This window comes from Emys orbicularis, chromosome 9 (genome assembly GCF_028017835.1).
Source record: "Emys orbicularis isolate rEmyOrb1 chromosome 9, rEmyOrb1.hap1, whole genome shotgun sequence".
Taxonomy (NCBI): domain Eukaryota; kingdom Metazoa; phylum Chordata; order Testudines; family Emydidae; genus Emys; species Emys orbicularis.
The window spans coordinates 49,760,068-49,781,317 of NC_088691.1; the positions used below are offsets into that span (position 1 = coordinate 49,760,068).

Here is a 21,250-nt window from a genome sequence, read left to right on the forward strand (position 1 = left end):
AAGGATACATGCTCATTCCACAAGACCCTAGGCAACATTGATGGTATTTCTAAGTGACATTCCTATATTGGACGTTTGTAGGGCTGCCACTTGGTCATCTGTGCATACTGTTATAAACCATTACTGCTGCATCCAGATCAGATTCAGACTTTCGGAAGGCAATCTTGTAGTCCTTGTTTAAATAGACTCCAACCTCTCTCCTACTATGAGTACTACTTATGAGTCACCTAAGTAGAAAACATGGTTGCATCTACTCAAAGAAGAAAAAATCATTACCTTCTTGTAACTGTTGTTTGAGATGTGATGCAGACGTGTATTCCACAACTCACCCTCCACCCCCACTGCATCAGAGTCTGTACTTCTGATGTTCGGTACAAAGCCACTGAGGGAGTTCGGGGTGGCGCTGCCCTTGGGACGGGGTTGGGCCGCAGGGCATGAGCGCCTCCCCTACAGGTACTGCTAGGCAAAGTTCTCTGGCTCCAGTGTGCTAGGCGTGCGCCGCCTAAATTGAATATACAGCTGCATTGCATCTTGAAGAACAACCGTTACAGATAGGTAATCGTTTTATGTGGGCTCTCAATTCAGATAAAAATAAAGTGATCCTGAAAGTCCTAGGGAAACAAATAGAAGAAATGGCAGAGGCGATATCATTAGCACTTTCAGTTGAGGAAGTTTGCCTGCCTTATGTGACTTAGGTTCACAACATAAGATGCTTATTAGATTCTCACCTGTTTCTGGATGTCCATATAGCAGTAGTGGCCAAGAGTGCTTATTTTGTCTTCTGTGCTTGGCCATGAGATTGTGACACTTTCCTTTTGAATGCAGATGAACTCATGATTAAGGCTACTATTTAGTCACGGGTATTTTTAGTAAAAGTCATGGACAGGTCCTGGGGAATAAACAAAATGTCACGACCAGTGTCTTGTCCATGACTTTTACTAAAAATACCCGTGACTAAATGTTAGGTGCTGGGGGAGGGGGGTGCTCCAGTGGACGCTGCTGCTCTGGGGTGGATGTTCCGGTGGTCGCTGCTGCTGCTGGGGTGGGGGCACCCTGGGGCCTGCTGCTAGGGTGGGGGAAGCCCGTGACCCTGCTGCTGCTGCTGAGGGGGGAAGCCAGTGATGAGCTGCTAAAATCTTAACAACCGGTTCCCTATAAAAAGTTCTGATTTAAGGGATGTGCCACAGTATGTATTTTTTGTACCAATAGGGTTACCATACTTCCGTATTTTCCCGGGAGGAATTTTTAAATTTTAAAATCTCCGCCCAGATGGCGATTTAAGAACCAAAAAGCCTGACATCTCTGGGAAAATATGGATGTATGTTAACCTTACCTAAAGTTCTTTTTAAGAAAGATGGGCCTGAACTAGAAATGAGCTCCGTTTCACATGTGTGGGTCCCCGCCACTCCCTGGGGGTGTGCTAGGGTGACCAGATGTCCCGATTTTATAGGGACAGTCTCGATTTTTGGGTCTTTTTCTTATATAGGCTCCTATTACCCCCCCACCCCCTGTCCCGATTTTTCACACTTGCTGTCTGGTCACCCTAGGGTGTGCACATGTGTGGGTCCCAGCTGCTCCCTGCCCCCCCTCATTGAAGCAGGTGTGCAGGGTTACTGCCCTGGGAACTGCAGGGCACCAGTGGACATGGGGCTGGCTGCAGACGGGCGTGGGGCAGGGCTAGCTGGAGGCAGGGGGTGCGCCAGGGGCTGGCTGTGGGCAGGGGGTGCGACGGGCTGGCTGTGGGCACGGGGTGCGACCAGGGGGCTGGCTGTGGGCAGGTGGTGCGACGGGCTGGCTGCGGGCAGAGGCTGGCTGTGGGCACGGGGTGCGACGGGCTGGCTGTGGGCAGGGGCTGGCTGTGGGCAGGGGCTGGCTGCGGGCAGGGGGTGCAACGGGGCTGGCTGTGGGCAGGGGCTGGCTGTGGGCAGGGGCTGGCTGGGGGTAGGGGGTGCGGAAGGGGCTGGCTGCGGGCAGGGGGTGCGACAGGGGCTGGCTGTGGGCAGGGTGGTGGGTACTCACACGGGGAGAGGGGCTGGGAGCAGCCCGAGCATCAGGACGCAGTCCAGGCCTAGCAGAGCAGCTGGGGACCCACCGGGTAGCAGCAGGAGCCCCACCGGGTAGCAGCAGGAGCCCCAGGGCCAGGTCCAAGGAGCAGCAGCAGCAACAGGGCCAGGAGGCAGCCCACATGGCTCCTGCAGCGCAGCGCCCCCGGCGGCCGGGAGGAGGAATTACAAGCTTCCCGGCCGGAGCCCATCAAAGCTTCCCTCGCAGGGAAGCCAGTTAACGAGCGGTTCTAAAACCGCTTCAAAATTTAACAACCGGTTCGTGCGAACTGGTGCAAACCGGCTCCAGCTCACCCCTGGGGGCAGCCCAGGCCCCTGCTGCTGCTGCTGCTGGAGGGAGGGCTGCTCAGGTGGCCCTGGGGTCAGCTGCACCAGCTGCTGCAGCTGCAGAGGTCATGGTGGTCCCGGAAAGTCACGGAATCCGTGACTTCCGTGACCTCCATGAAAGACTTGCAACCTTACTCATGATTATTCATGCCTTTGTCACTTCAAGATTGAATTACTATAATATGCTGTACATGGGACTATATTTTAAGATTACTTAAAAACTTCACTTGGTGCGGAATGCCTGCTTGTTAAGTAGTGCCTATCAGAGAGAGCGCATCATACCTGTGTCATCCAATCTGCACCAGCTTTTGGCTTGTTTCCAGGTGTAATTTATGGTGTTGGGTTTTAACTTACATTATCCCTATATAGTTGGCAGCTGTGGGTACCTCTGAAGCCACCTAACTCCTCATGTGATACTATGCCAATTGAGATAAGCTAAGACTCTTAAACTATGATCCCCCAGTGTTAAGTGGAAGGGGACTGGTATGAAGCGTCTTTTCAGTGAGATATCTTCTACTTTGCATTTGCTTTCCCACAAATTTGCATCATCGGTTACAAAAACCTAGACCTCTGTTTTTATCTTTGGCGGGGGTTTTTAGGTGCAGCCAAGTCTAGTGGTAATTCTTGAGTTCAAACTGTTAAATGAAAGAAGAAATCTAACAAACCCCAGGAAGTAAGCACTTTTAAGAAAATATATATTTAAAATAAGCCTTGTGATTAAATATCTTCATTATTTCTTTCAGCCAAATTACTAATTTAACAATCCACTTTTACTAATATGATCTATAGTTAACATAATTGTAAAGGTTTTTATCAAGTTTATTTTAAAGCACTTTTGCATTTTTCTAAAGCATGAATAAAAACATTTTAGGATGTTTCAGATTGCACATTTTAAAACTACATTCAAAACTTTACCAAATGCCCCGAGGGCTTAGTAAAATTAAGATTTTTATATGTGACTTGGCTCAGACCATGCGGAAACAAAAATATTGCAGCCCATTGCAGTTCAGTATCTGTGGTGGAGAGTACATGCTATTTTCTTGTCTTTCTTCAGTGTTCTTGTGTGTTCTACTTGATCGTCTGTTTTGCTCCTAGGGTCCATATCAGGATACGCTGGAGTTTCTGTTTGGCAGTAGGGATGAGTGTAAAAACTTCTGGAAAATCTGTGTGGAATATCACAGTTTCTTCAGGCTGTTTGATCAGCCGAAACCAAAGGCTAAAGCAGTCTTCTTCAGCAGAGGGTCTTCATTCAGATACAGGTATGGCATAGCATAACTCAGCATATTTATAAAACACAACTTTTTATAGTTAGGAAATTAAATCATGATGAAAAAGTGCTTTAACGTAATTCACTGAAGTTAAAAGTTTCAGAATCTGTTCCTGATGCATAACCATTCTTTGCTCCAAACCTGGACATTTTTATCTACTCCTTTCATGATGATTTTTATAATATTGGTACTTTGCTTGGGTTCACAGTGGACGAACACAGAAACAGCTGGTGGATTATGTTAAAGACAGTGGGATGAAGAAAACTCCCTATGAAAGGTAAAACCCATGATTTTTAAAAGGTAAAGTTGAGACTCTTGGAAGCCCCTATGTTGATATCCTAAATCTCACTTTTAATGAAATTGCTGCTTTGAGACATTTCTTTTTTTAATTATAAAATTATAAGGAACTGAGGCACAGAGAGGCTAAGTGACTTGCCCAAAGTCACACAGGAAATCTGTGGCAGAGCAGAGACTTGAAATTGTATTCTACCTTTGATTTATTTTTTGAATTTCTCTCTCTCAAGTGTGCACACACACACTAACTACTAGTAGGAAATGTTTCAAAGAGATATCATCCTTCCTTTCAGTCCATGTGGTTTTCTTGGGTGTGTATGGTTTACATGAGTTAGTTAGAAAATACATTCCAAAGGCAGTTTTCACAAAATGAGAAAAGGTCTACGGGACATTAATCTGGGTGATAAAAAGATGGAAAATTCCATAAAAAATGTATATTAATTATTTACACTTCTGATCAGCTTCCTGTCTTGAGCAGGGATTTTCTAATTAAAAACGGTTACGTGTGGATCAAATCACCAGCTTGTATAATTTATAAAAAGGGCTTTTTTTAATGGAAAATGGGTACTATTACATGCCACGTATTGTATACAGTTAACTGACAATGTACTTTGCATAAGTGTTGCACATGAATTTACTTGCTCTCTGTTTTGACACCATATTAATTTATGGATATCTGTGTGCTTTGATGAAGAGGAATTTTTTTTAAAAGAACAGACACCTTTATGCTGTCTCATTCTTCTATTCTCCCATGCCCTTGCAGTTGCTTTTGCGTTCTCCTTTGAAGACATGAATGGTCTGAATCTAATGTCTCTGTTTTCTGTAATTATCTTCCTTCTGTGTTTTGTAGTAATTCACAAATATTTCATGTGCTTGCTGTACCTTCCTTTAGTCATTGCTGAAAGGGGGATATAACATAGAATCATAGAATACCAGGGTTGGAAGGGACCTCAGGAGGTCATCTAGTCCAACCCCCTGCTCAAAGAAGGACCAATCCCCAACTAAATCTTCCCAGCCAGGGCTTTGTCAAGCCTGACCTTAAAAACCTCAAAGGAAGGAGATTCCACCACCTCCCTAGGTAACCCATTCCAGTGCTTTACCACCCTCCTAGTGAAACAGTTTTTCCTAATATCCAATCTAAACCTCCCCCACTGCAACTTGAGACCATTACTCCTCATTCTGTCATCTGGTACCACTGAGAACAGTCTAGATCCATCCTCTTTGGAACCCCCTTTCAGGTAGTTGAAAGCAGCTATCAAATCCCCCCTCATTCTTCTCTTCTGCAGACTAAACAATCCCAGTTCCCTCAGCCTCTCCTCATAAGTAATGTGCTCCAGCCCCCTAATCATTTTTGTTGCCCTCACTGGACTCTTTCCAATTTTTCCACATCCTTCTTGTAGTGTGGGGCCCAAAACTGGACACAGTACTCCAGATGAGGCCTCACCAATGTTGAATTAGAGGGGAATGATCACATCCCTCGATCTGCTGGCAGTGCCCCTACTTACACAGCCCAAAATGCAGTTAGCCTTCTTGGCAACAAGGGCACATGGTTGACTCATATCCAGCTTCTTGTCCATTGTAACCCCTAGGTCCTTTTCTGCAGAACTGCTGCCTAGCCATTAAGTCCCTAGTCTGTAGCAATGCATGGGATTCTTCCGTCCTAAGTGCAGAACTCTGCACTTGTCCTTGCTGAACCTCATCAGATTTCTTTTGCCCCAATCCTCTAATTTGTCTAGGTCCCTCTGTATCCTATCCCTACCCTCCAACGTATCTACCACTCCTCTCAGTTTAGTGTCATCTGCAAACTTGCTGAGGGTGCAGTCCACGCTATTCTCCAGATCATTAATGAAGATATTGAACAAAACCGGCCCCAGGACTGACCCTTGGGGCACTCCGCCTGATACCGGCTGCCAACTAGACACGGAGCCATTGATCACTACCCGTTGAGCCCGGCGATCTAGCCAGCTTTCTATCCACCTTATAGTCCATTCATCCAGCCCATACTTCTTTAACTTGCTGGTAAGAATACTGTGGGAGACCATATCAAAAGCTTTGCTAAAGTCCAGGAATAACACATCCACTGCTTTCCCCTCATCCACAAGGCCAGTTATCTCGTCATAGAAGGCAATTAGCTTACTCAGGCATGACTTGCCCTTGGTGAATCCATGCTCACTGTTCCTGACAACTTTCCTCTCCTCTAAGTGCTTCAGAATTGATTCCTTGAGGACCTGCTCCATGATTTTTCCAGGGACTGAGGTGAGGCTGACTGGCCTGTAGTTCCCCGGATCCTTCTCCTTCCCTTTTTTAAAGATGGGCACTACATTAGCCTTTTTCCAGTCATCCGGGACCTCCCCCGATCGCCATGAGTTTTCAAAGATAATGGCCAATGGCTCTGCAATCACATCCGCCAACTCCTTTAGCACCCTCAGATGCAGCGTGTCTGGCCCCATGGACTTGTGCTCGTCCAGCTTTTCTAAATAGTCCCGAATCACTTTTCTCCACAGAGGGCTGGTCATCTCCTCCCCATGCTGTGCTGCCCAGTGCAGTAGTCTGGGAGCTGACCTTGTTCGTGAAGACAGAGGCAAAAAAAGCACTGAGTACATTAGCTTTTTCCACATCCTCCCTCATTCAGTAAGGGGCCCACACTTTCCTTGACTTTCTTCTTGTTGCTAACATACCTGAAGAAACCCTTCTTGTTACTCTTAACATCTCTTGCTAGCTGCAACTCCAAGTGTGATTTGGCCTTCCTGATTTCACTCCTGTATGCCGGAGCAATATTTTTATACTTCTCCCTGGTCATTTGTCCAATCTTCCACTTCTTGTAAGCTTCTTTTTTGTGTTTAAGATCGGCAAGGATTTCACTGTTAAGCCAAGCTGGTTGCCTGCCATATTTACTATTCTTTCTACACATTGGGATGGTTTGTTCCTGTAACCTCAATAAGGATTCTTTAAAATACAGCCAGCTGTCCTGGACTCCTTTGCCCCTCATGTTATTCTCCCAGGGGTTCCTGCCCATCAGTTCCCTGAGGGAGTCAAAGTCTGCTTTTCTGAAGTCCAGGGTCCGTATTCTGCTGCTCTCCTTTCTTCCTTGTGTCAGGATCCTGAACTGGACCATCTCATGGTCACTGTCTCCCAGGTTCCCATCCACTTTTGCTTCCCCTACTAATTCTTCCCTGTTTGTGAGCAGCAGGTCAAGAAGAGCTCTGCCACTAGTTGGTTCCTCCAGCACTTGCACCAGGAAATTGTCCCCTATGCTTTCCAAAAACTTCCTGGATTGTCTGTGCACCGCTGTATTGCTCTCCCAGCAGATATCAGGGTGATTGAAGTCTCCCGTGAGATCCAGGGCCTGTGATCTAGTAACTTCTGTTAGTTGCCTGAAAGCCTCGTCCACCTCATCCCCCTGGTCTGGTGGTCTATACCAGACTACCACCATGACATCACCCTTGTTGCTCACACTTCTAAACTAAATCCAGAGACTCTCAGGTTTTTCTGCAGTTTCATACCGGAGCTCTGAACAGTCATACTGTTCTCTTACATACAATGCAACTCCCCCACCTTTTCTGCCCTGCCTGTCCTTCCTGAACAGTTTATATCCATCCATGACAGTACTCCAGTCACGTGAGTCATGTGCCAGGACTTCCAGTTCTCCCTGCTTGTTTCCCAGGCTTCTTGCATTTGTGTATAGGCACTTAAGATAACTTGCTGATCATCCCGCTTTCTCAGTATGAGACAGGAGTCCTCCCCTCTTGTGCTCTCCTGCTCGTGCTTCCTCCCGGTATCCCATTTCCCCCACTTACCTCAGGGCTTTGGTCTCCTTCCCCCGGTGAACCTAGTTTAAAGCCCTCCTCACTAGGTTAGCCAGCCTGCTTGCAAAGATGCTCTTCCCTCTCTTCGTTAGGTGGAGCCCTTCTCTGCCTAGCACTCCTCCGTCTTGGAACACCATCCCATGGTCAAAGAATCCAAAGCCTTCTCTCCAACACCACCTGCATAGCCATTTGTTGACTTCCACGATTTGACGGTCTCTACCTGGGCCTTTTCCTTCCACAGGGAGGATGGACGAGAACACCACTTGTGCCTCAAACTCCTTTATCCTTCTTCCCAGAGCCATGTAGTCTGCAGTGATCCACTCAGTATCATTGGTGCCCATGTGGAGAAGCAGGAAGGGGTAGTGATCCAAGGGCTTGATAAATCTCGGCAGTCTCTCCGTCACATTGTGAATCCTAGCTCCTGGCAAGGAGCAGACCTCTCGGTTTTCCTGTTTGGGGCGGCAGATAGATGACTCAGTCCCCCTGATTAGGGAGTCCCCGACCACCACCACCCACCTCCTTCTCTTGGGAGCAGTAGTCGTGGGACCCCCATCCCTAGGACAGTGTATCTCATGCCTTCCAATCGGTGGAGTCTCCTTCTGCTCCCTTCCCTCAGATGTATCATCTAGTCCACTCTCCGAATTAGTACCTGTGGAGAGAACATGAAAACGGTTGCTCACCTGTATCTGCATTGCTGGTACATGGACGCTCCTCTTTCTTCTTCTGGAGGTCACATGCTGCCAAATTTCTTCACCATCCTTCTGTCCCTGCTGCGCAGCCTGCTCTGATTCTTCAGAATGTTGTGCCCGTAGAAGCATATCCTGACATCTGTCCAGGAAATCTTCATTTTCTCTTATGCAACGATACTCCAGACCTCGAACCTTCTCTTCCAATATGGAGACCAGCTTGCACTTTGTAAAGACAAAGTCGCTTCCGTCCTGTGGAAGAAAGACAAACATGGCACATCCTGTGCAGGTAACAACAGCTGAACGCTCACCATCCATATTTCCTTCCTTCTAAGAGCTTCCTCAGCTGTTACAGTAACTACTCAGAGAAGCCTGCAAGATGAAAGCCTCAGGGCGCTCTCCCCAGGCAAACTCCCTCTGTTAGCCTCCGCTGTTTGCCACTCAGCTGGTCCGCTGCTGACTGCCTTTCTATAACAGTCAGGCCCACTCAAGGCCCACCTGGATCAAAGCACTCCCAATTCACACTTTTCAAACATCTTTTTACTCTTTTGCATGGGTGGGTAGAATGAGTGAGATTGGGTAGGGGGAGGAGAAAGGCTGATTGATTTCTTAGTTCCTCACAGCATACTCTCTCTTTCAGGAGGCACAGCAAAGCTAGAGTGTCTGCTCATACTTCAAACACAGATGTGCCAAAACAGGTTAGTCCTGCACCACTCTAAATATTATGTTCAGTAAGACTGACAGCCAGCTTTCCAATTTGGCAGTGTAGGGAAAGTTGATTACGTTGTCTTGTTGATCCAGAATCATTTTCACTGTTTGATCTTTATGCTGTGCATAATTTTTTTCCTGTGGTACTAATTTTAATGGGTACTGCAGGTAGGTTGAAGTGACTCACATGGCTCATCTTTCACACTTCACATAGTTTAAAAGAAATTTTCATACTTATTCCTTGAGATACTCAGTCTTGTTCATGTGTCTCAGGTCAAATGTCTCTGTCATACAAGCAAAAGGAGTTGTGCTGAAGCAAGCACTTCAGGACTTGACCCTAAATATTTTGTGAATTCCCTCCAATACCCTTGTATGTATTTCCTTGTTTGCTCTGTTAGCGGAGGGTTTTAAAATGATGGGATTAATTTGATAACTGATCATGAGAAGTTGTAAAAGGTGAGTTTTTATCTTTCTGGAGATTTTGGTCTTTTTCTGTATATAAAGCTGTATTTGCAGAAAATCTTTCTAGTACACACTTTTACTGAGTCAGATATCAGAGGTAGTATTTTTTCTATGTATGATAAATACACTTTTTTACCTATTCTATTTTTTTTCCACTTCAGAGTGTCTCATTTACTGAGGGCTTAGGTGCTCCTGGGTCCCATGCCTCAGTATCTGCCTCCTTCCATTCAGTTTATACATCATCCACTACCACTACTGACCTGCCCATCTGTACAGAGACGAATCATTCCTTCTTGGACCCCAGAGCACCGTATATGAGGAGTCCAACAGTAGAAAAGAGTATTGCAACACCAACTGAAGAAACTGGGAAGAAAGCGACACAGCAGCCTGGATCTCCCATACTCCAATCATTCCAAGGTGTTGGGTTTTGTAATGTTGTAGGAAACTGCAGCCCCACTTATACTGGTGTTGCGAGTAGTTGTGGTTTAGATCTAGAAATAGAGAAGGGTATCAAGGAGAGCAAGGTTATCTGTAAAAATGACAATGATGAGGATGACTTTACCACAGGTGTTTTTATTGCTGATAAAAAGCATCAGTATTGTGGTAGGGGTGACCCTCTTTTCACATTGACGAACTCCCAGCTGCAGGTTTCAGAAGAATTTATTGATGATGACCCAACAGAAATCTCCTTTTTTGCTGGGGGATCTGAAGCATTTTCATATGTGTACAGTGGCTTAGACCAAATGGGGTCTGATTTATCTAGGCATGCATCAGATTCAGCTAAACTAACTAAGGATGTTCTTCAGCAAAGTATGGTGTCTTCTCAGTCAAGCCCTGACAGATACTCCACAGAAGCAGTAGATATGAACATGGAAGATGAGTTTGAATTTGAAGAAGGGAGTGATTTCAATGGCAATGAGAGACCATCAGATACATCGGAATTGTTTGAGGTTAAAGCACAAGCAAGCAGAATGCAAAGCCTTTTGAGTCCTTCTGAAACCAGTTCACTCATAAACAACCGTTCTGAAAGCAGTTCCCTCAATAATTTGCCACTGAATGGTACATCATCCTTTCACACGTATAGCTCTGCTAATCATTCTGAAGCTAGTTCTATGGTTAACTTCCCAGCCTACTCGGTTCGCTCTGAATCCAGCTCAGCCTTTCAGTTCATTGACATCATTGACCAGTTGGAGCAGCTGAGCTATCCACTTACCACTACAGAAGACTCTACCAGTACAGATACAGACTCCTGGGATTCGGAAAGTGCAACTCCAATGGATGTAAACCACTTCTTCAGCAACCCCTTTGCTCAGGCAACTGGCGAGAACTTCACTTTTGATTTTCAGAATAATTTAAAGAATCTTGCCCAAGAAGATCAAACAGGAAAAACGCACATCAATAATTGATTGGTAGTTTGAGGTATCCAGCTATGCTGCTCGAACTAGGTTTCAATTCAGAGGTATAATTTAAATCATTTTTGAGGTGGAAAACTATTTTATTTCAGTGGCTGGATTTTAATTTGCATAATATAGTTGATTCCTGTTTCTCTCCTCCTCTTTATTTTCCCTTGAAGTATCCCAGCTTTGTTATTGCATTATATTGAAATGTGTGTCCAGAAAGTCTATAACCAGCTGTGATTTATGCAAAATGCCAAATTTAAAAAACTTCAGAAAGGCTAATATTGTCAGTTGGGCCAACCAGAATTAAGAAAAATTAGAGTCCTATTATACCTTACTTTCTCGGAAACATGTTTGTATGTCAGATTTAGTCTGGAGTGCACTTTCTCTGACATCAGCACGAGATGCTGCCGCTTGTAGGTCAGTTGTTAACAGACCACATCCAATACATAGGTTGTGATCCTGCAATGCAGTAAGAGTCTGTGCTGTTTCTTGAGACAAAGATGGACAATCTGTGAATCAACTGTGAAGATAATTCTTAAAATGTCAAGTTTATGCAACAAAAATCTGGCATACACCTCAAAGAACCAAAATCTTAGATGGCAATTTAGAAGAGGAGCATGTGTACAGGAGCAAATGCATGCTGAGCATCATCTGATCTACCCCTGAAGAAGATTGTTGAACAGTCCAGCAATGAACAAATTCCCTGCTGTTTTGCCGCTGTTTGGAGGGAGACACATAGATTATAAAGGCACTTAACTCCTTATTGAACTTTCTCATCTTCTTTGTCTTAATTTAATCAATTACACTGCCGAAAAATGGCTGGAACTTAATTTAATTAAGGCATATAAAACTTGCTTGGTCTGGGAGAAATGCTAAAAGATAAATCAGGCAATAGCTGTCTTTAATTTAAACTCTGCACTGTATTCAGCAGAATGCTATTGAAATAAGATGGCTCCTTTCAGGGAAATAAAGACTTGGTCTAAAGTTTAAAAAAGAAAAAGAAAAAAAGTGAATACCATCAGCCACTGTTTTATCTTCACTGCTTTCATAGGCATTTTTAGATAGGTGACTTTATGTAATATGATTCATAGTGAAGGTGTAATTGAAAAGGTGTAAATATAGATTTCAGTGATTATATCCATTGTACTGATTCATTAAATTAGTGATGGTGGAGGTTATCAAACTTACTTGCTCTCAGTCCACCTAATAGATATTCTTGGTAGGGGCTGGAATTCTGAGATGCAAAATTTTGAGGGCCTTGTGCAAGAAGCAAGTTTAAAATAAAAAATATCCCTGTAGCAGGTTTGGGGTCAAAAGCATCGCCTCTTGAGGCAATTTGGTTTACGTTCCGTGTGGTCCAGATTCTGAACCTGCCTTTCCTAAATGGGGTAACAGTGCAATATCACTTCATTGGATACCCTCTAAAATAAACAGGTGCATAAATTAGCATAATTAATTTGTTCATACTGTGTGCTTTCCATTAATGTTTATATGCTGTTTCCTGGGTAAGGGACTGATGTATTGAAAAGGAACCTTCATACTTGGTAGGCCACTTAAAAATCTCTTAAGGAATCCTGATGAAACATTACAAGGAAAGTTCTTTCAATGTGCAATAAAACTTAATGGGGTAATTGTCCCTCATTCACTTATTTTTTTCTTGTTTGTAGTCTATTCTAACTATTCCTTCTACAGACATGATCATTCCTTAAAGCAGGGCTGGCCAACCTGTGGCTCCAGAGCCACAAGCGGCTCTTCAGAAGTTAATATGTGGCTCCTTGTATAGGCATCGACTCCAGGGCTGGAATTACAGGCGCCAACTTTCCAATGTGCTGGGGGGTGCTCACTGCTCAACCCCTGGCTCTGTCACAGGCCCTACCCCCAGTCTACCCCTTCCTGCCCCCTCCTCTGAGCCTGTCATGCCCTTGCTCCAACCCCTGCCCCCCCCCCCCCAAGCCTCCTGCATGCCATGAAACTGCTGATGGGGTGGGAGGGGGAGGCGCTGATAGATGGGGCTGCTGGTGGGTGGGAGGCGCTGGGAGCGGGTTGGGGGAGCTTATGGGGGGCTGCTGACGTATTACTGTGGCTCTTTGGCAATGTACATTGGTAAATTCTGGCTCCTTCTCAGGCTCAGGTTGGCTACCCCTGCCTTAAAGCATTCAGTATGTGTACTCATTCCACGCATTGTGTTTGAGTGGAATCCCTATTGTTGCACTAGGAAGTGTCCGAAGTTTGCATTTGCTGACTGGCATTAGAAAATCAAAGCATACCTATAATACCATATGGTGAAGTATTAGCTGTGCCATTTTTCAAGTGTTTGTGGCTGTTCTGTTTCTTTAAATGGCAGTTCTCTCTCTCTGTCTCTCTCTCTCCCCCCTCTATATGGTAATCATTTTGCCTCTTGTTGACTTGATTTCTATTTGTGGAAATGTAAGAAATATGGAATATGGCATCGGTAAATAGGCAGCTGGAGGAGACAAACTTTTTGTTGTTTGGCTATCCCACCAAGCTGGTACTGGTCATGCTATAATTAGTTTATTTTTCCATTATGTAACTTGAAAAAGGCTTTAATTGGAGAACTCTCTTTTAGGGGGATGGAGAGTGGGAGGCAAGTCTTTGGATAGTAATATGGGCAGGGACAGTTTCTGATTCTTTTGAAAAACTCCAAGATATTAAAGGTTAAAAATTGCCTTTTGTCTATATGTAGGACTTTGTTACAAGGGCTTTCCTAAGGATTGACTGAGTCTAATGTGTTTTTAAGCCCCCTTTCCCCCCCCCCCCCCCACACACATACAGTTCTACTCCAAATTCTCTTTATAATCATATATGAAAGCTTACTAATATTTTTTTCTTGAGATGTAGTTAGTCTTAAAAAGGTAGTTGTAAACTTTTCTACCCCATCTGCACTTTGCAATCCTGTGTATCTTTTAATGGCAATTACAAACCCCAGGGCTTTTTTTAAAACCAAAAGGTAATGCTTTAATTTAAACTCATGCTTCATTCTTGAAAGATACCATAATGACTGGATTCCAGCTCTTGATTCTTTGGCTTCTAGCATGAGACAGGTAGGCAATTTTTGGCAAAAAATATTTAATCCATTCAAATAATATTTTTAGTGAAGCATAACAGCAGGTAAGTCATTTTTACTTCCACAGCATCTGACTCCATTTTCTTTCCGAAGACAGGGGTTGGGGATATTCTGATAAGGACATGCTGATCAAAACCACACAAGCAGAACTAAAAGGCAGCATCCAGCTGCTAAGATAGCACACTAGAGTGGGCAACAGGTATTTCTCCTTTTACATTCTCCTCCAGAAAGCTGGGATATGGGAGACAGAATGGGGAAACACTCTTCTAATGCTGACCTAAATACCGTAAGGGGGCTAGGTAACCAAAACTTAAGTGTTGGCTAGCAGACTGATGGAGGGACTTCAAACCCCTGTGCTATTGGTGGGGGGAGAGGGAGATGTTTCTCTTATGGTTTTTATAATGCCATCCATCATCCTAGTATCTGAATGCCTCCATGTAAAATCAATTAGCAGTACAAAGTCCCAAATTAATTTTATAATCTCTGGTTCTTTTCCCCTTTTTTTTTTTTTTTTTTTAAGAGTATACAAACTTGGCTTGGGGTAGGGTTGTGTGTTTGTTTAATTTTAGTTAATCTTGAGAGGTTTTGTGTGTTGTTTTTGGGGGCAGGTAGAAAGGGGATGTTAGTGTTGTAGTGTCTTGTTGTGACAGGCTTTGTCAAAGAAGAATGTTTTGTAGCATTTCCTACAGATGGTCAGACTTCAGATTCACTTAATCTTGCTGATCTATTCCCAGGGGGGAGAGAGCCTCTCAGAAGCATCCTCATGAGTGGTGCAAAGATACAGTCCTCTTCTAGAGAGATTATTGGATTCAGTGCCTTTCAGCAGTCGAGATGTCAGTTCTAGCATAGGCCACTGTTGCTACCTACCTAGCTCTTTTCCCTGGCAGCAGTCACAGCATCCTGCCACACCTACTCCTCTCCCCATGGAGGTGTCTCTGGTTGGACCAGCCCAGGACGAAAGTGAGAAGGCAGGCTCTCAGTTCTCCACTTAGGCTGTTTTACCTTGCTAGTACAGTTTGTGATGTGGTGCAATGTATATTTCAATACCTAAGCATAACATCCTATATTGAGAAAATGCTAGCAGACTTTCAATTTTGTTTTCAGTTTTTCACAACTTCAGTATTATTAAATAATAGTTGTCAATACTGAATATTTTTAATTTGAGGATAATTGTTTAAAGAAAGTTAATAGTGTGCCACTCAATTTTAAAAGAAGGTGCTGGATACTTACATAGAGAACTGTGTTTTTTGGAGTGGAAGGAGAACCTGAGTATGAAAATAAGTTATGGGCACCATGTTACACATGGATTGGGGTGCTGTGGGGCCGGGGGAGGAATTACATGGGAAACTTTAGAAGATGGTCCTTGTGGAGTCTCCTATGCAAGTTCCCCTGAACAGGGAGGATTTCAAAAAAGAATACAAGACTCATTTGTTCAGATTTGGGCAGTGGCAAGCCAAAGACTAGCAGCCTTTCCATGGTACTTCCTGGCAGCATCACTTCTGAGGATGATTTCTGACCTCATGAACGGAAGGCATGGAAGGGATTTAATGCTGGTCGGCCATCATTAACTACTGCGCAGGTTTCACCTCAAATAGGCCAATAGCCAAGAAGAACATGATCTGAAAAGCAGCTATTCACCTACACATATTCCGGTATACTATTCTACCCCACATTCCATATCCTCATACTTGCACAGCCTTCATTAAGTGAAGAGGGAGGATGCCATAGAAACACTGCTCTCCTTCCTCTGAGAGATTTGAGGCCATTCATCCCTTCTGCCTCTGAACTCCCCTACACGGCATGGGACCCTGCGTTAGCAACTGCTAAATGTTTAATCAGGTATTTGTGTATATATACAAATGCATTTATAGAATAGACATAAACAATAGTGATTCTTCACCACTGTAGCTATAGCCTACTAATGGATTTAGGTCTAGAGATAAGGTATTTGACTGGACTTCACAGTGCAACAGAAAGCCATTTAAAAATGCATTGCAGGGCTTAGAGTTCCATAAAATAATCTGTACCTATATTTCTCTGTATGTATATTTACACCCACTCATCACTTAAGAATATATTTTTCACCAAATGTCATAGAATCAGAATATCAGGGTTGGAAGAGACCTCAGGAGGTCATCTAGTCCAACCCCCTGCTCAAAGCAGTACCAATACCCAACTAAATCATCTGATCCCCAGCTAAATCATCCGAAGCGTGTCAAGCACCAAAAGAGAGCATTTTAGTCCTGGTATATATAGTTACTGGAGTCCATTTGATTTATAAAACACAGGTCACAGAACATTCTGTGAACAAACAGCCATCCAGTTAAGCCTTGGTAAAGTTTACTACATTCGTATGAGCATGTTGTGGTGTATACTTTGTAATTTTAAAATAATCATGAGTCATTAAAGTAACATTTTGTCTATTTCCCAGAAATACTCATATTTTATCATTCATATAGAGTAGGAAATATATTGATTTTCTATCACGTTTCACTTAAAAGCCCAGTAAGGTTACTGGATAAAACAAGTATTGAACTCCCTTATCCTGTGGTATTAGGTGGTGGTGGTGGTTTTTTGTTTAATTTTGTTTATTGCAAATCTTAATAAGATTGTGGGAAAACAGTAACCAAAAAAAATCCTGTTTATTATTATAATGTTGTTTTGGTGCAAACCTGTTGGTAAGTCATTCTTATTATTGTCATTTTGCAAAGGGTGCTCAGCCTTAATTATTAGATATTAATGGACCAAATAGGTATATAGTGCAATTCTCAGTGCAAACTCTCATAGTCGTCCTCTGCACTGTAGCCATTTTAACACTGAACTCATCACAAATGCTATGTGTATATGTATGAGTATACATATATACTAAATATATGGATATTGTGAGATTTTTACAGCTCCAAATGTATATCACAAAGTGCTTTTAATTCACTTACCTCTCTGTGGGTTATTAGAAGATTAATCCACTGAGTCAAGAATAACTTAATGGGTTTTGAATCTGGAGTGCTTCTCAAATAATTAAAACTAAGATGTGTAACCTGTGGAAAATTACCGTAAATTCTATGAAATCACAATATTCCACTATAGCTTCAATGTGCAGGGCTCTGACTTCAGTTTGTGGCAGAGTTTTAAACATTGATAAGAAAGTGCAAAGACCTATCTCCAGAATGTGCAGGTGTACTGTATGTTCAGCTCACAAAACTACTTGTGCCTTAGCCTGAAGTGATCCCCAGTTCAATAGGTGCTAATCTTTGCAGAAAAACATTACACTAACAGTGCAAAGGGGGCTGGAATTTCTTAATGCATCTTTTTGGAACTTGATTTTTTTTTTTTTTTAAACCCAGCAAACGTTTTTGTTGAATTATTTGTTTGGGGAGTTTTACAGCTTTGTTTTCTGTTGAAATTGCTGATTATAAACCTACAGATTTGTACTTATTCAGAACTTTTAAAATTGTTTATACAATAAAATGAGGAAACCTTTGATATGAATGACAAAACGGGCTTTTTAGCTTTTATTTTTCTTTACACTTGTGTTTCAAATAGATTAAATGTTGGTTCTCCTTGGCTAAGACTCCCAGGAGTTTTATCATCAGATTTCCCAGCTTAGTTTTCTTTTTGTAGGCATTTGGGAGGGTACCGTAGCCTAAGCAAATAGTGCTCAAATTACTGTTTTGTTTGAACCCCTTTATTATGGAGTACAGATGAGAAGAAAAGTTCAGATTTCATCCTAAAAGCACCATTTATGTCAGAGACATTTTCCTATTAGCTCTGGTTCAGCCTCTCTCAGGCAGTCTGCTCTATATCCTTATAACTAGCCATCAGTGATTGTAAGCATAATGCATGGTGATAAGTAGGTAATGTACTCATATTTTCTGTGTTACACGTTCTCTTCCAGAAGGCCATACTTATTATACAGCTAAATCTTGCGTGCCTTACTCATGCAAGATAGTCCCTTTGAAATCAGTGCATCTAGTTATATAAGTACGGTGAGCTGGATTTGCCTTTTTTTTTTTTTACAATTGGTTTTAGAACTTTCTGCAAAATAGAATTGCTTTCCATACTTGAACTGCTTAGATGTAAAAAAGCTGTTGCCTTGTTTTCTTAGTAGTCAAGGAGAATTAAGACTGATGTCTCTGATTCCGTACCAAAAGTGTGTGATCTAACAATAAGATACTAGACCCTTAGTCATATTATGTTATTACAATATCTGAATTTGAGCTGCTATTTTCATTGCAACATGTAGCTGTTTTGGAGATTCATAAGTTAAGCCCCAAAGCTGCAATTCACTGGATGCAAACACAGTAGTCATGCATGATCAAGTTGTATGATGGCAGCCTCACCTTAGACTAACCCAAGTCATGCTGAAGTAAATATTATACTATATCAATATAAAATTTTATAAAAGTTTTTAATATATGCTACCTATGATACCAAGATATTATGACAAATGCAATATGATCTTTAAAGATGCTTTGGTTACTCAAGTATATTTTTAGAAATATGAAAATCAATAAGTTCACATTCTGATCATAACCTGTAAAATTAAGAGTGAGAATTTTTAAAACAAATTGGGCCCTTCCAGTAAAGTTCTTAAGCAGGTGCAAAACTTTTACATGTGAGTAGTTCCATTAAGTTATAGCTGTGTTTAAAATGCTTTATTGGGTCAAAGCAATAGTGTGTGAAAAAAGAGTGGAAAATCTATGAATTAAAAATTGTAGAGGCAAAAGAAATTGCTGAGAGGTTTTTTTTTTTTTTTTATGCCTCTATAGCCCAAATATTTTTTTAATGATTTTAAAGAACAGTTTTGCAGAGAATAAGTTCAGATTTTGGTCTTTCTTTGTTTTAATTAAAAGCAGTATTTTGAAATATCCAGGATAAGGAACACTTTTTACATTAAAAAGGTCGTAGAGCAGTTTTTAAACTAAGGGCTGGGAGGAAGCCGACAAGTGCAGAGGAGCACGTGGTACGGACATCCCTTAGAGGAGGATCTATAAATGGAGATTCCCTATGTCTTAATAAGGAGGAGAGAACCAAAAAAGAGCCACCGTGGCTAAACAACAAAGTAAAAGAAGCAGTGAGAGGCAGAAAGGCATCCTTTAAAAAGTGGAAGTTAAATCCTAATGAGGAAAGTAGAAAGAAGCATAAACTCTGGCAAACGAAGTGTAAAAATATTATTAGGAAGGCCAAAAAAAGACTCAAAAAAATGTTGCTATTACTTTTTAAGTACATCAGAAGCAGGAAGCCTGCTAAACAACCAGTGGGGCCACTGGATGATCGAGATGCTAAAGGAGCACTCAAGGACGACAAGGCCATTGCGGAGAAACTAAATTAATTCTTTGCATCGGTCTTCACAGTTGAGGATGTGAGTGAGATTCCCAAACCCGAGCCATTCTTTTTAGGTGACAAATCTGAGTAACTGTCCCAGATTGAGGTGTCATTAGAGAAGGTTCTGGGACAAATTGATAAACTAAACAGTAAGTCACCAGGACCAGATGGTATTCACCCAAGAGATCTGAAGGAACTCAAATGTGATATTGCAGGACTACTAATGGTGGTCTGTAACCTATCATTTAAATAAGCTTCTGTGCCAAATGACAGGAGGATAGCTAATGTGACACCAATTTTTAAAAAGCGCTCTGGAGGAGACCCCAGCAGTTACAGGCCGGTAAGCCTGACTTCAGTACCAGGCAAACTGGTTGAAACTATAGTAAAGAAGGTTCTCTCATGGATTGGTAACTAGTTAAAAGATAAGAAACAAAGGGTAGGAATAAATGGTCAGTTTTCAGAATGGAGAGAGGTAAATAGTGGTATACCCCAGGAGTCTGTGCAGGGCCCAGTCCTATTTAACATATTCATAAATGATCTGGGAAAAGGGGTAAACAGTGAGGTGGCAAAATTCGCAGATGATACAAAACTACTCAAGATAGTTAAGTCCCAGGCAGACTGTGAAGAGCTACAAAAGGATCTCTCAAAACTAGGTGACTGGGCAACAAAATGGCAGATGAAATTCAATGTTGATAAATGCAAAGTAATGCACATTGGAAAACATAATCCCAACTATATATATAAAATGATGGGGTCTAAATTAGCTGTTACCACTCAAGAAAGAGATCTTGGAATCATTATGGATAGTTCTCTGAAAACATCCATTCAATGTGCAGCGGCAGTCAAAAAAGCAAATAGAATGTTGGGAATCAATAAGATAGAAAATATCATATTGCCGCTATATAAATCCGTGGTATGCCCACATCTTGAATACTGCATGCAGATGTGGTCGCCCCATCTCAAAAAAGATATATTGGACTTGGAAAAGGTTCAGAAAAGGGCAACAAAAATGATTAGGCGTATGGCACGGCTGCCGTATGAGGAGAGATTAATAAAACTGGGACTTTTCAGCTTGGAAAAGAGACGACTAAGGGGGGATATGATAGAGGTCTATAAAATCACGACTGGCCTGGAGAAAGTAAATAAGGAAGTGTTATTTATTCCTCCTCATAACACACAAACTAGGTGCCACCAAATGAAATTAATAGGCAGCAGGTTTAAAACAGACAAAAGAAAGTATTTTTTCACACAACGCACAGTCAACCTGTGGAACTCCTTGCCAGAGATGTTGTGAAGGCCAAGACTATAACAGGGTTCAAAAAAGAACTAGATAGCCATTGATGGACCTATCCTCTATGAATCTATTAGCCAGGATGGGCAGGAATGGTGTCCTTAGCCTCTGTTTGCCAGAAGCTGGGAATGGGCAACAGGGGATGGATCACTTGATTACCTGTTCTGTTCATTCCCTCTGGAGCACCTGGCATTGGCCACTGACCCAAGACAGGATATTGGTCTAGATGGACCTTTGGTCTGACCCAGTATTGCTGTTCTTATGTTCTTACATGATGTTGTGTAATGTGTATAAAAATGTGCTCTTAGCACAATGGTGTCACTGTTCAAATAATACTTTACTATTTAGGTATTCAGGGATTGATCCAAAGCCCATCTGAAGTCAGTGGGAGTCTTTCAGTGGTGTTTGGATCAGATCCTAATACATCTCTACCCCGATATAACGCGACCCCGATATAATATGAATTCGGATATAACACGGTAAAGCAGTGCTCCGGGGGGGCAGGGCTGCACACTCCGGTGGATCAAAGCAAGTT

The 21,250-nt window shown here is 42.5% G+C and overlaps 1 protein-coding gene across 1 annotated transcript in view; it reads left to right on the plus strand.

Annotated features, from left to right (window-relative positions):
• Positions 1 to 21,250, plus strand: part of FARP2 (FERM, ARH/RhoGEF and pleckstrin domain protein 2) — a 229,590-nt gene that overhangs the window by 144,726 nt on the left and 63,614 nt on the right. The window contains exons 11-14 of the mRNA XM_065411292.1: positions 3,486 to 3,649; positions 3,867 to 3,935; positions 9,085 to 9,142; positions 9,776 to 10,031. Of these exons, the coding sequence (XP_065267364.1) occupies positions 3,486 to 3,649; positions 3,867 to 3,935; positions 9,085 to 9,142; positions 9,776 to 10,031 (547 nt within the window). The remainder of the gene's footprint in view (positions 1 to 3,485; positions 3,650 to 3,866; positions 3,936 to 9,084; positions 9,143 to 9,775; positions 10,032 to 21,250) is intronic.